Below are 12,641 nucleotides of genomic sequence, written 5' to 3'. Positions count from 1 at the left end.
GTGCTTACCCTTTGGTGGAAAAGGGGACTGTATTAATGACTGAAAGATGAGATCGACAACCCACCACATGTGTGTCCATGAAGATCGTTCAGTAACGTCGCAACTTTCGGGGATCTTCGTAGCCACCGTCATAACCACGCTTGCGGCCACCGTCATCATCACGAGGTCTGTCGTAGTCTCGGTCCCTCTCGCGATACCCACCTTCTCGTCGACCGATGGGTTCATTGTTGCTTCCGGTGCGTCTGTTCTCGCGTTCTCCGCCGTATCGGCCACCGTCGCGATGGCCACCGCCTTGTCTGTCGTCATATGAGCGACCACCGCCTCGAGAATCATACCCACCAGGGCCTCGGTCACCCCTTCGGTCACCTCGGTCGCCGCGGTCACGGTCGCCATGGCCGCCGCCATTTCTACGATCGAAACCAGGTCCAGAGGGAGCATCGCTAGGAGCGCCGTATCCGCCGCGGTCACCACCGCGACTGAAATCGCCACCACCGCTTCGGAAACCTCCCCCGCGGCCGCCAAACCCTCCTCGGTGGCCACCACGACCGCGTCCGCCATCGAAACCTCGGGGTCCACCGCGATAACCGCCGCCTCCAGGGCCGCCAAAGCCGCCGGGGCCCATGGGACGCGAGGCCATAACGCGAGTGTAGCCTCGGCCGCCGAGACCACCACCCAGGCGTCGTGGTCGCCAACCCTTGACGGTTCGGCCTCGTTCAACGTCTACCTTGATACGTCGGTCCTTGATGCGCATGCCATCACAAGAATCCAAAGCAGCTGCTCGTGGTTGCGCCGAATGGCGCAGGTGTCAGTCAATCTTACCCTCAATAGTACCTCGTGTGCTGAATGAATTTGACAAAAGAAAAGGAAGAAGCAGAGACGGGCAAGCTTGAGGGCCCAGTGATGTCTCGCCATATACTTCGAGAGAAGGGCAAGCCTGAGGGCCACGACTCAAAAGGTACATCCAGGGAAGAAAACAAACGGCTAGTCAGAGGGGGGAGGGACTATATTTACCTCGCATATCCTTCTCGCGTTCAAAAACAACGAAAGCATAGCCTCGGTGGGGCTTCTTCTTTTTATTTGGCTTCTCGTCGGCATGAGTATCGGTAACAACGCGAATCTGAGATAATGTTAGCAGACGGTCTCATTTAAGCTTCTCGGGAATAACATACGCGCTCAATGGGGCCAAAGCGACCAAACTCCTTTTCCAAGTCCTTCTCGTCGGCTTCGTAGCTCAGACGCGCAACAATCAGAGTCTTGAAGGCATCACCACGGATGTTGGTATCCTTATCAGGCCGGTCTGTACGATGTTAGCTGCTGTAAAACAACAAAAAGTATGATTCCTTCATACAATGCTCGGGCGCCTCTGTGACGAGACTCTCCAGCTTCTCCTTCTTCTCTCGCTTCTTGCGATCGCGACGCTGCAGCCAACTCTCGGTGGGGTGGTACACATCGGTCTCCTTGTATTTCTGAAGCTCCGGGAGGAATTGGGCGACGCCGCTGATGGGCGCTGTCTTGCGGTTCTGGGGCGCATAATCGGGAGCTTCAACCCATCGCAGGGGTGGTCGCGCCGCAAACAGCGCGAGCAGGTTGGGGGGGAGCTTGTCTGTCATTACGCTATCTCGACTTGAATCGGTGTAAAAGGTTGACTGAGAAAATAGCGGGTAAAAGTATAGATATGCGCGTGATCTCGCGGGCCAAGTTTGATAAAAGCTCAACGCTGCACCAAGTTTAATTGAAGTTGTTGCGCGATTGTCGATTGAAATTAGACTGGACTCGATGAGTAAGGGTGCCTTGCAGGCTGAGACTTCTCGATAGCCGACATTCTGCCGCCCGACGCTAAGCCGGAATGGGGTATGCTGCACCCGAGATCATTTTCTGGTGATGGCTTCGCAGCCAAATTCTCTTTGGCCGTCGGATCATGAGTATAACGATTGATACGGCCACACAAACATGACTGTCAAGGCATTAAGACAAATAGCCAAGGGCCAGGTTTGTTCATCTTTCTAGCTCCCGCGTCTGCTGAAGGACAAAGGCTGACCTTTCTAGAATGGCCTTGGCGCATTTATCCTGCAGTGCAAGAAGTTGGACTTTTACTACTGTGACTGGGCTGGTAGTTCCAAGGGCATGAAGTATGTGATCTTTCTGCATTCTCCCTCATCCATTTCTGTATACTAACGCTCTACAGTGGCTTCATCAAGTCTCTTCTTCCCAAGTTCGCCGCTGCCAACCCTCAAGTCGAATTCGCCATCTCGCCCCGACCCGGCAAGCACCCCGTCATCATCGGCCACTACATCAACGGTCTACACAAGCCCATCTGTGTGCGAAACCTATCGCCATACGAGATTCTTAAAAAGGCTGAGCTGTTGCGGGATGCTAGCGGAGAAAAGCTCAAGAAACACAACCAGGCCGTTACCAGCACCAGGCCAAGTGTGCGTGGTGTCTGGTCTCCATACCACGGCAAGGGAACGCCTGTTTAAAACTATGGCTACCATACTTGGGTTGTATCTTTGTATCTTTAGATGTTTGTAACAATTTGGAGGGTTGTTTGTATTGTAGCATTGGGTTGCGAGGAAATATGTATGAGAACAATATCTCCAAAATACTGAGGCAGAATGAAATTGCTTCACAACGACACCGCTAGTCACTTGCATATTGTAATTTGTAGGCATTAATTAACGTGAAGGTACAGGCAATGTCATGTCAAATACTGTTTAGTTCACGAAGGGCATAATAGTTCATGGGTATAATCTTTTGTTTCATTCATCATCTATCTGTTCTCATACCAGGGACTAGCACCGTAACGGAACAAACCCTTTTACTTTTGAATTAATTAGTTTACTGCTTGGTAGCGTTGATGATGTCGACGACTGTTAATTGTTAGCGTAGCCCAAACTGAGGGTCTATCATAGTAACTTACAAGCAGGCTTGAGAGAAGCACCGCCAACGAGGAAACCGTCAATGTCGGCCTGCTTGGAGAGCTCGCCGCAGTTCTTCTCGTTGACACTGCCTCCGTAAAGGATGCGGGTCTCATCAGCAACCTTGTCGCTGATGCTGCGGAGGAGGTCACGGATGGCCTTGTGGACCTCCTGGGCCTGCTCAGTGGTAGCAACCTTGCCAGTGCCAATGGCCCAGATGGGCTCGTAGGCGATGACAATGTTGGACCAGTCGGAGATCTGAGACTTGAGAGACTCGATCTGGGCAGAGACGAACTCAATGGTCTTGCCAGCCTCACGGGTCTCGAGGGACTCGCCGCAGCACCAGATGACCTTGAGGCCGTTCTCGGTGGCGTACTTGGTCTTGGAGGAGATGACCTCATCAGACTCGCCGATGATGGTTCGACGCTCAGAGTGGCCGAGGATAGCCCAGTTGATATCGCTATCCTTGAGCTGGGAGACGGAGATCTCGCCAGTGAAAGCACCGTTGGGCTTGTCGTAGACGTTCTGGGCGGCAACCTCGATTTCCTTGCGGAGAGTCTCGCGGACAAGGGGGAGGTAGAGGGCAGGAGGGGAGACAACGACCTCTATAATTGGTGTATGTTAGTCGAATGTTTTGCCAACAGATGGAGAATGAGGGGTTCTGTTGAGCTGGGAAGAGAGTCGCGGGGCAGGGAATTGAGGAATGACGTACCAGCGTTCTTGTCAAGGTCAGCGTTGTTGAGGTTCTCGACAATCTCCTTGATGGACGACTTGGAGCCGTTCCTATAGAAAACAATTGTCAACTTTCTGAATAACTTCACCCCAAGCAAGTCTGCGGCCTTTTTTGCTTTTTGGAGGGGGAGGGGCAGCAACGAAGCAAATCTGCGCAGAGCTGAGCAGAAGGTCATGGTGGGGTAAAAGCTTACATCTTGAAGTTGCCGCCGACGAAGAACTTGCGAGCCATGATGGGCAATTATAATGATATTGTAGAGGTTAGAGGAGTTGGTATGTGATGAAGAGAGTGAGGCAGATGAGGACGAGAAGAATGAAAAGGTTATGTTGAGTTGGGATGGGAAAGACGTAGCTAAGTACTACGTAGATGGTCTGGAGCTTAGCTGTACCACACCTGCAGGTGGATATCCAATCCCATACTTAATTTGGATCGGGCTGAAGCGGCTCACAGTCAGGTCATGAAATATGGACAGGCAATAATACATGGATTAATGGGTTCAGATCTAGATATTTGAGAGTACGAGTCATTGAATCCATACAAGCAATGGCACCATTTTCTCATTATCTATGGTTCTACTATTGTATCTTTTTCTCACAGAGTATCGTGGACGTATACATGTCTCAGTGACTTGGCACCTGGATAGCATCACTTACACCAATCAACCACTACAGTCGAGGAACTCTACTGACAATTTTGCGGCAGAGTTCGGGGCTCAACTCATCTATCCAACATCACCATCCCGTTTCTCCCCTTATTCGCTAACTAATCCCTTACAATCCCATGAATAAATCAGTAACGCGATTCACCATGACAACTGCCAATAAAAAACTTCCAGATGCTTCTCTCAGGTACCCGGTTCGCTGTCCTTTTTTTCGCTGATCCAAGACGCAGCACTTCCAGGGCAGCGTCATAGTGGAGGCTTCAGGACCCCAAGCCATCATAGGCCTCTCCACTACCAACCTACAAGATGTAACTGAAACCACCGAGGCCGTGACCGAGCCGACAATATCTCGGAGCTATTTACCGCAGTTGTCGTGCCATGATTCGATATTCACAAGGTTGGGAATTCTTTATCGGCTCACAAAGAGAAAACTTAACTCAGTGGAGTGTTGATAAAAACGCAAACACTATTTGGAGACTGCGTGTAAATGCACTCAGATTCTAGGTAGAGACCAGCTGAACTCCCCACGATCTTGCCCCGGAGTCTGATTCAGTCGACCCTGCTTCTTCCGACCAGCTGCAGATTTCACCGCTGATCATGACTTGTCTTTCAGCAGTTTGTCCTGTTTGGGATAATCTAGAACAAAGTCTTAGATGCGTTGCCTGTATGTCAACCGATTTCCCTAGGAGCCAAGACAATGTACACTGCCATGTCAAGCATGTTCCCATATTATCGGGCAAAGATACTGTGCAATGGTCATCATGTATCAGCTCATCTCATGGACTTCACTCGAATCATCTTTGGAAACATATGTAATAGTAAAACTCGATTCAACTCCCAAATCCTATCCCGTTGTGTTCCCAATATCAAAAATCCTCCCAAACAAAATGTCTAATCTGCTACCCTTTCCTGTAGTCAAGGGCCATCTGGTGTTGTTATCTGTAAAATATGGATCAAACTCTTTTTGGAGTGATCAATCTATCTAATGCTTCCCCCTTCGACGTCCCCTTTCTTTTCCTTGCTCTGTCGACTCAAAAGTCGTTTTTTTCCCTCCCGTAACGGGGGCTCCGTTATCCTCCTGGCGCAACGGTGGCGCAATCCTTGGGGACCATGTCCATATCCTGGGATTGTAGGGATTCCGGTTGTAATGCAATGCATCCGTTCCTGGGGGCAACCTCTACTGGGCAGGACAGGTGCCTCTGCCGTAGATTGTGGGCGTGTTTTGTTTTTGCCCGGACCTTGGGACGTCTTGGAGATTAAGAATTTGTCTCTATATCAGACGGACATTCGTATTTCTCCTTGTGCACTTGCACAAATCAATTTGTTGGTGTTGGTAGCAGACAAGACTCGCATATCTGTGAACTCGAGTTAGTATATTGCACTTCCTTATTATGATCATGTTGAAACTTACAATTCATTCAGCCAGTACCAGTCAGAGTGTTTCCGGGGTTGTTGATGGCGTTGAGGTCCGTAGTAAGCTTGATCATAGAGTTGAGACGGTTCTGGATAGTTCCGATGTGCTTAAGGTTCTGGGCATCCTCAGGCTTGATAACATTTCGCATGAGGCTTTGGACAGCCTTGTGGTGCTCCATCCATTGGTCAATGAGAGGCTGGGTCAAGTTCTCCTTGGGCTCCGGGGGAGGAGGCATCGACTTGACAGCCGCCTTGCGGCTGTGGGAAGTCTGAGTCTCAGAGTTCTCGGTCTTGCGCTTACGTCCCTTGGCGGGCTGAGCAGATCCGGTTGTAGGTGAGCCACTGGAGCTACCGTGGTCATTGTGGACACGCTTCATGTGGTCGCGGAGGTTCCACTGGCGGGGGAATCCGTTTCCGTGGACGGCACGCTCACAACCCTCATAAACACAAAGGAAAGGCTTGTCACCGTGACCGTGGAGTCCGTGGGCCTCACGCTCATGGCGGAGCAGGCAAGCAGTGGAAGAGAAGCGGGCGCCCTCGCATGACTCAGCCTTGCAGCGGTAGGGCTTCAGGTGAGAGTCAACGAACTTGCTAATCACGAAGTCAGTAAATGAAGACTGTCTGTAGTAGTGTTGTTCCTTACTCATAGTTGCACTTGAGCTTTTCGGCTCGGTGGTTGCAGCTGGGTTGTCCCTCCCAGGGGCAGTGGTAAAGTCCATCCTCAAAAGGAGCGGCCTTCTTGTAAAGGTCGTGGTCCCGTGCGGACTCACCATCACTGTTCTGTCGTCGGGGTCCGGTGAAGGCAGAGGCAGCAGGGAATTCATCAAGAGGGGAAAGGGCCTTTCCGTTGACATCCTCGGAGATCAATGGAATGTTGCTGTCAAGGCTAAAACAATCGACTTGGTAAGAAACCGAATCAGGCGTCGTGGCACTGTCAGGAATTACATACCTGGGTGACTGGCACTGGATCTGAGGAGAGGAGTTGGGGCTCTGGTTGGGAAACCACAAGTCCTCAATAGTGTTGGGAGATGATGAGCGGGAGATGGAGCTAGAAAAGCAGTCCCAAGGGCTAGGGGGAGAGTTCTCGGCAACAGGGCCAAGCTGCATGTGAGAGGGAACAACATGAAGAGGGCTTGAATCAGGCAGAGAGAAAGTGGCATCGCCGTTCAGGGCAGCATCAAGAGAGTATCCGGGCCAGTACATCTGAGAAATACCATCGACAGGGTCCAGGATGCAAGTGTCAAGTCCATGAATGGATCCGGTCTGAGTTCCAGTCTGAAGAGCAGAAGCATTACCTGAGAAGTCCATGTTGGACAGATGTGATGATTGTGATAGCGAGGAGCCGCTAGACCTGCTAGAGCTAACCCTGGACATGGCTTGTCCACCTTGGGCCACTGAAGCGGCAGTCCTTGAAGCGGACCAGTTTCCTTGGGAGTGGACCCGGGTTCCTCGGGGTGTGGCATGGCCAGATGTGAAAATGAACTCCTCGGCTTCTCCAGAGTGGGTGGATCCGTTGTCTGAGAAATCATGAAAGTTCTGTGGTCCTTCTACTGTCGTGGCCCATGACGAACCTGTCAAAAGGTCCGTTGATGGTTCTGTTTGAGAAAAAGGAAAGAGTCCAGTGGAGGCCATGGTAGGCTGAGAAAAGCTATAATCGCTGAGCAAGGGTTAGTGTGCCATTCTGCGCAAGTCTGAAAGCAAGAAAACAGAAAAAAATAAGAAAAACGAAAACAAGGCAAGAGCCAATACTTGAATCAACTTTGAGTCTATCCGATAGGTTAGCTTTAGTCGAGTTGGCGGAAGTGTTCATTACAGACCAAGTATGACAGTGTCAAGTGTAACCCATGGTCAAATCTTGCATTCCTGTCAGGTTCCTTGGAGTGTCCATTTTGGAAGGGTCGTTGCCAGGTCAAGGTCGTAAGCATCATAGTCAAGTCAATTACATCGAGTCCAGTGGGGTGATCCAGCGTTGGTTGAGTCGTGATGTCGGAAAGGCCAGGTCAAATCTAAGTATCCGCATAAAATCAAGGTGGTATAGCAATGCAGACAGTGTCGAGTGGAGTGGATGCCAGGTTTGGTAAAGCAGTCATTGAGATCATGGGTGTCCATGTTGTATCCGGCAAAAAGAAAGACCAGTGGAAATCAGGTGACAAGTGACGGATGTCAAGTGCGGCTGCACAACGAAGGCAATCAAATTGGATTGCTTGGCGATTAAGCCAGATGCTACCTTGAAATCTAACACCGCAGAGCGGCACAGAAGCAGCGGAAGTCCAGGCGAGATCCATGGGTCGTGTTCCAGTCCGTCGAAGCAAGTTCCGTAAATGAAAGATCCATCCTGAAAACGGTCCAGAGAAATAACCTATGAGTCCTAGGGTCGAATCCTTTGAATGAAGTAGAAAAATCCGCGGGTGTTCCATGAAGAGTCCAGGGTTGTAGTCCAGGCGTAGGTTGGTTGGTTGTTTTCAAATTGGAAAACGGCCAATACTCACAGAAAGCACACGGCCGGTATAGTATAATTATTGTTTTTCATGTCCGGATGGACATGAGCCAGAAAAGTGAGAAATCCACGGGATAGTTGTCGAAATTGTCCACAGGTTTATGACGGTCCTTTAATCCGGTGAAAGTGTTCCAGGTAAATGTCCATGGGGTGAATGATTGATGTGGCTTCCTGGCATGATGTCCTTGGAGTAAAGCAAGGTTGTCGTGATACATGATTTGAGCGCAACAGGATTAAAAAAGCAAACGCAAGCCTCCCAGGAAAGAGTAAAGAAAAACAGTACCTGGACAGCGAATGAACCTCATCGAGGTCAGAAGTCTTGAAAGCGTGCATGGTAGCAGGCTGTGTGACAAGAGTAACAGTCATTGTATCCTCGGAATGCAGAGCAAAATTGAGCTCTTTCAGTAGCAAAGATCAACGGTGGACGTTGTCTTGCAAGTTCAGGCCAGCGGCAATACTGTCGAGTTACTGGCGTTGTTGTGCGACAGGATATATCCTTGGGCTGATTGGGCTACTTTCAACTTCGGGTAGAAGGTTGGAAGCGTTGGTGGTTGTATGAGAAGAAATGTAAAAAGGCTCGGTAGTCTATGAAGGATCAGACCGATTGATGGTTGGGTTGTAAGAGGCGAGAGTTGGGCAGGAAAATTGAGGAGCAGAAGTGAGACGTTGGGCAACGAGGGATCCTGCGGGTTTTATTGTTATCGAAGCCTGACGACCTACCGGGACAGGGTTGCACTGACCATGGAACTGCCGCAAAACGCGGCCGTCGCTGGTCGCAGGAGTGAGCTGGCGTTTGTGATTTCAGTGTGCAGAAACCGGTGTGTTGGATTATTGCAGGGATGGGGAGCGAGGGATGTGCCATGGCGACGGGCGACTGGCTAACTTCCCTGATTTGGGATGGAGACATGTGGAGATATCACCCTGGCTTCCCTCCTATCACTTATCGTTGGCCTATGAGATGGAGGGATAATGGCTGCTGGACAACGCATCACTGCAGCTCGCGAGCGCAAAACCATGCTTATTGACGTGGATGTGATGGAAAAGATGAGAGGAAACAGAGCGGACGTGCTGAAAGGAAAGAGGTTGGCCGAAATTGCATCCAACTTGTCATTTCGTTTGTGTCGTATGTAAAAGGGTGTTGCGGCTGATCCTCATGAACAGCCCATCCCTTCCAAGCATTCTTGGACAAAAAACTAGGCTTGAAGAAGATTCGGACACAGCGGCTTGCGTATTGGCTCGTAAAGTGCCCCCAGCTCCTGTCGATCACTTCACCACAAATTCATGCTTCCAAGAGTTGGCCAAATCCTCCAGGCGTGCATCTCATTTCTGCCAGATTCTGGTCGTGTTTTCGTGGCCCGCTGCGCTATTATCGTGACTGACCCCCCCTTCATGCTGCGGCCAAGTCAGCATGGGTGGGTTAAACAAAGTAAGCATCGCCAACCAAAACGAGTTGTATGAGCCAATATGCAACAGACGGCACACCGAGCCTGCCGCTGGTCACCCTGGTGGTCACTTTTTGTCCTGTGATTGCTCACGAAAGCAGACCGCAACAGGGCGAGGTGGGCTTGGGTTGGTTTTAGCATGCTTCTAAGCGTCTGTCACGATAATGCAAGCGGGCTACAGAATGGGCCAGCGAAGCGTTTGGTGGGATGCTTATGACACAGAACTGCGGTCAAGCATGTGCGAAGTGCATTAGGCAGTTGACGCGATGATAGACGAGAAAACACGGCGAAAAAGAGGCAACGACTCGAGATGACGGATGGCATGGAAATTGTCATTGTCGGTAATTTCCAGCGTTGATTGATATGCGATACTGAGTCGTCAAGAAGAAAAGGGGTCCAATCAACAAAAGAAAGACGGACATTCTGTTGGCATCTGATTCATGGATTTGTTGGAACCCGCAGTTTTGAGTTTACCTTCCCCAGGCACTGACTTCGTAGGCACTGACTCTCTCTTTCTTGGGCTTCCTGCAGCGGTAAGTGCGGGACAGCCTTTCCCGCACTTTCCGTACCCGTCCCTTCCCTCCTTCCCCTTCTCTCTTCCCGTTTTTTTTCCTTTCTGGGAAGGACGCTGGAAGGGACAATGGAAGGGAAGGAAGGACCAACGGGCCGTTATCCCACGTGAAGGCCCGCAACCACTTTAACCTCACCTATCAATAACATCCACCCACCACATCTCTCGGTTAATAGTCAAGATCAGGTTTGTTGTTTTAACTATCACAATTCAGGTTTTCTGGTCTATAGTTAGGGTTTCTATTGTTGGGGGAATGCTACCGTCAGCTCAGCCGACCCGTGTTTGAATTATTAACGCCCGCCAGCGTCGTGTCGCGCCAACTCAACTGTGATAGCTCACATATATACGCTGTTTGCTTATTGTCCTTTGTATCAGAAACCAGTCAGATGGACAAGCAACATCGAGATCCTAATCCGACTCTGTCAGCTCTATCACCGCAGGACTTGTGCTGTTATCGGTCGACGTCTCTCGAGATATCCCCTCGTTCCATAACTCCTCCAAGCCCCTTTCTAATTCGCCGTCTATTTCTCCCACCACTGCGGCCAGCATTGCCCGGGCTGACTGCCAACTTGTGATACCCAACTCTCGGCTGGCCAGTTTCATCTTGTCGCCGTAAACAGCCCGCCATCTGGCCAGTTGTCTCTGCTCGATTACGTTGTTCGCCCGGCCGGTGAAGGCCATGGACGCACCAAACAGTACGCAAAACAACCAGAGTGACTGTGTCCATTCACTCATTCTGAGGTGCTCCTCGCCAGCGTTTACATCGTCGATGAGCTGTTCGAGAAGCCAATCAATCATGGTTACGTCAAAGTATCTGTCGCCCAGCTCTGAGCACAGGTAGAAAAAGGTAGCGATGAAACTCGTCCGGCTACTCTTTGGGTCACCATTCAGAATTCGCGGCACATATTGGCCCGCGCTAAATCCTCTAGAAATCTCATAGTTGAGGTTGAGGTCCCTGGTATGATTTTGCCATAGTCTGGCTGCGGGTGTTTCGAGATCTTCCCACCAACCATATCTTGGAGCTTCGCGCGGTGGTAACGCCGTAATATCCCATATCGAGGCAAATAGCAAAGCCATAAACGTCGGTTGGTACTCAGGCACATTGACAAGCTGGCCTGCTTTTCCGGTTCGTAGTCCGTCTCCGACCCTATTCATATTCGTCAGCAAATGTCTAGCATGGGGGACCAACATCGCACTCGCACAACTAACATCTTGAGCATCCTCTGGGGCAGTGTTGGCACAGGGTCAATTGCTCTGTTCCATTGCCTTACTGCGGACTGGATTCCTTTCAAGTGTCTTGAAGAAGCGTCCAACTCACCTATCGCGCCCTAGATCACCAACTGTCAGTACCAAGCGTGTCATACTGCGACTATCACGCCAAAGACGTTCATACCTCTGTCAATGCCAGTGCAGAGATAGCCAGCATAGTGTCTCCGCTCTGTGCTAGTTCTGGATTTTGGATTTGTTCTCTCGCGAATTGATAGGTTGCTGCTTTATGATACAGAAATGGGATCCGGACCTCGTCGATGGAGCCCGTGACCCATGCCCACTGACAAGCCGAAAGCATGAGGCACATGTGCATGTATCCCGGGTTCTCGAAGGACTTTTGAATCCTAGACTGTTGTCAGTGCCAAATTCTGTTCGGTGTGACCTTGTTGGGTTATCGTACGCTGAAGATTCTAGCTCTCGAACCACAGGTCTTTGACCCCAGACTGTGTATTGTGAAACTAGCCAAGAGATTAGCCACAGCAAGAGTTGGTCGTGAATTGGAGGCGTACAATGACGCAAAAGGCGCTTCGAAGGCTCTGGGAGAGCATCAAAAGAACCTCCTACGTAGTTGTTGAGAGCGTTACTCGAGCCTGGCGATGGAGGCTCTAAGCGTGCCATTTGGGAGCCGAAGCTCGCAAGGGCAGCATTGCTGGATGAGGCCGGCGAGGAAAAAGATTCATTGGACGGCAGCGATTGTTCTGGAGTCGGATAGATGCATTCACTTCCGGTTTGAAGGCAGTTTGTGCTATATTGGCAATGTCGGTTAGTCAGTCCTACAACGAAGGGCATTGGACGCGACTGGAGCCTTATGCAGAGCTCGTCTATCGTCTATCGTCTATCCCACAGCTGAGCCGCGCGTAGCCTTGCAGCAACGGCCAGAAAGGAGGGGAAATGGTCGGCTGTTGCACGAGTAAGATTTGAAGCTTATAAACAAACATACCAAAGTGGTTTCTCCTCGTCGCACCTCACATGCCTGGCCTTGCATCGGGTGCATCCGTTTTTGCTTCTTCGATGAAACTTCCTCTTTCGTTCTTTATCCTTTGGCGGCGCCATGGTGTTGCTTGAGCATATCTTTTGTCGCAATTGGGGGTTATAACTCTCTCGGGACAAGGAGCAAGTCTATAGGCTCAGCAATGGCAC

The 12,641-nt window shown here is 50.5% G+C and overlaps 6 protein-coding genes across 6 annotated transcripts; 1 reads left to right on the top strand and 5 right to left on the bottom strand.

The window, feature by feature from the left end:
• Positions 1 to 88: 88 nt before the first annotated feature.
• On the bottom strand, positions 89 to 622 carry FGSG_12968 (uncharacterized protein; the record flags this gene model as incomplete). Its single annotated transcript, XM_011328038.1, has 1 exon — positions 89 to 622. The coding sequence occupies one exon, from the start codon at positions 620 to 622 to the stop codon at positions 89 to 91; it is 534 nt and encodes a 177-aa protein (XP_011326340.1).
• A 363-nt stretch (positions 623 to 985) lies between these two features.
• FGSG_12967 (uncharacterized protein) lies at positions 986 to 1,610 on the bottom strand (the record flags this gene model as incomplete). The annotated part of the gene is made up of 3 exons (XM_011328037.1): positions 986 to 1,117; positions 1,170 to 1,297; positions 1,349 to 1,610. The coding sequence occupies 3 exons, from the start codon at positions 1,608 to 1,610 to the stop codon at positions 986 to 988; spliced, it is 522 nt and encodes a 173-aa protein (XP_011326339.1).
• A 307-nt stretch (positions 1,611 to 1,917) lies between these two features.
• FGSG_06703 (uncharacterized protein) lies at positions 1,918 to 2,634 on the top strand. The gene is made up of 3 exons (XM_011328036.1): positions 1,918 to 1,989; positions 2,047 to 2,129; positions 2,186 to 2,634. The coding sequence occupies exons 1-3, from the start codon at positions 1,951 to 1,953 to the stop codon at positions 2,475 to 2,477; spliced, it is 414 nt and encodes a 137-aa protein (XP_011326338.1). The 5' UTR covers positions 1,918 to 1,950; the 3' UTR covers positions 2,478 to 2,634.
• A 101-nt stretch (positions 2,635 to 2,735) lies between these two features.
• Positions 2,736 to 3,988, bottom strand: FGSG_06702 (triosephosphate isomerase). Its single transcript, XM_011328035.1, has 4 exons — positions 3,842 to 3,988; positions 3,628 to 3,698; positions 2,918 to 3,520; positions 2,736 to 2,867 (listed from the first exon to the last, which is right to left on the bottom strand). Exons 1-4 carry the CDS (start codon positions 3,877 to 3,879, stop codon positions 2,836 to 2,838), a joined length of 744 nt encoding a protein of 247 aa, XP_011326337.1. The 5' UTR covers positions 3,880 to 3,988; the 3' UTR covers positions 2,736 to 2,835.
• Positions 3,989 to 5,727: 1,739 nt separating this feature from the next.
• On the bottom strand, positions 5,728 to 7,354 carry FGSG_06701 (uncharacterized protein; the record flags this gene model as incomplete). The annotated part of the gene is made up of 2 exons (XM_011328034.1): positions 5,728 to 6,313; positions 6,366 to 7,354. 2 exons carry the CDS (start codon positions 7,352 to 7,354, stop codon positions 5,728 to 5,730), a joined length of 1,575 nt encoding a protein of 524 aa, XP_011326336.1.
• A 3,286-nt stretch (positions 7,355 to 10,640) lies between these two features.
• FGSG_06700 (uncharacterized protein) lies at positions 10,641 to 12,119 on the bottom strand (the record flags this gene model as incomplete). Its single annotated transcript, XM_011328033.1, has 4 exons — positions 10,641 to 11,379; positions 11,442 to 11,560; positions 11,626 to 11,845; positions 11,902 to 12,119. 4 exons carry the CDS (start codon positions 12,117 to 12,119, stop codon positions 10,641 to 10,643), a joined length of 1,296 nt encoding a protein of 431 aa, XP_011326335.1.
• Positions 12,120 to 12,641: the final 522 nt, after the last annotated feature.

This window comes from Fusarium graminearum, chromosome 4 (assembly GCF_000240135.3).
Source record: "Fusarium graminearum PH-1 chromosome 4, whole genome shotgun sequence".
Classification (NCBI taxonomy): domain Eukaryota; kingdom Fungi; phylum Ascomycota; class Sordariomycetes; order Hypocreales; family Nectriaceae; genus Fusarium; species Fusarium graminearum.
The sequence above is the reverse complement of the archived record's forward strand: the minus strand, read 5'-3'. Positions and strand labels throughout refer to the sequence as shown.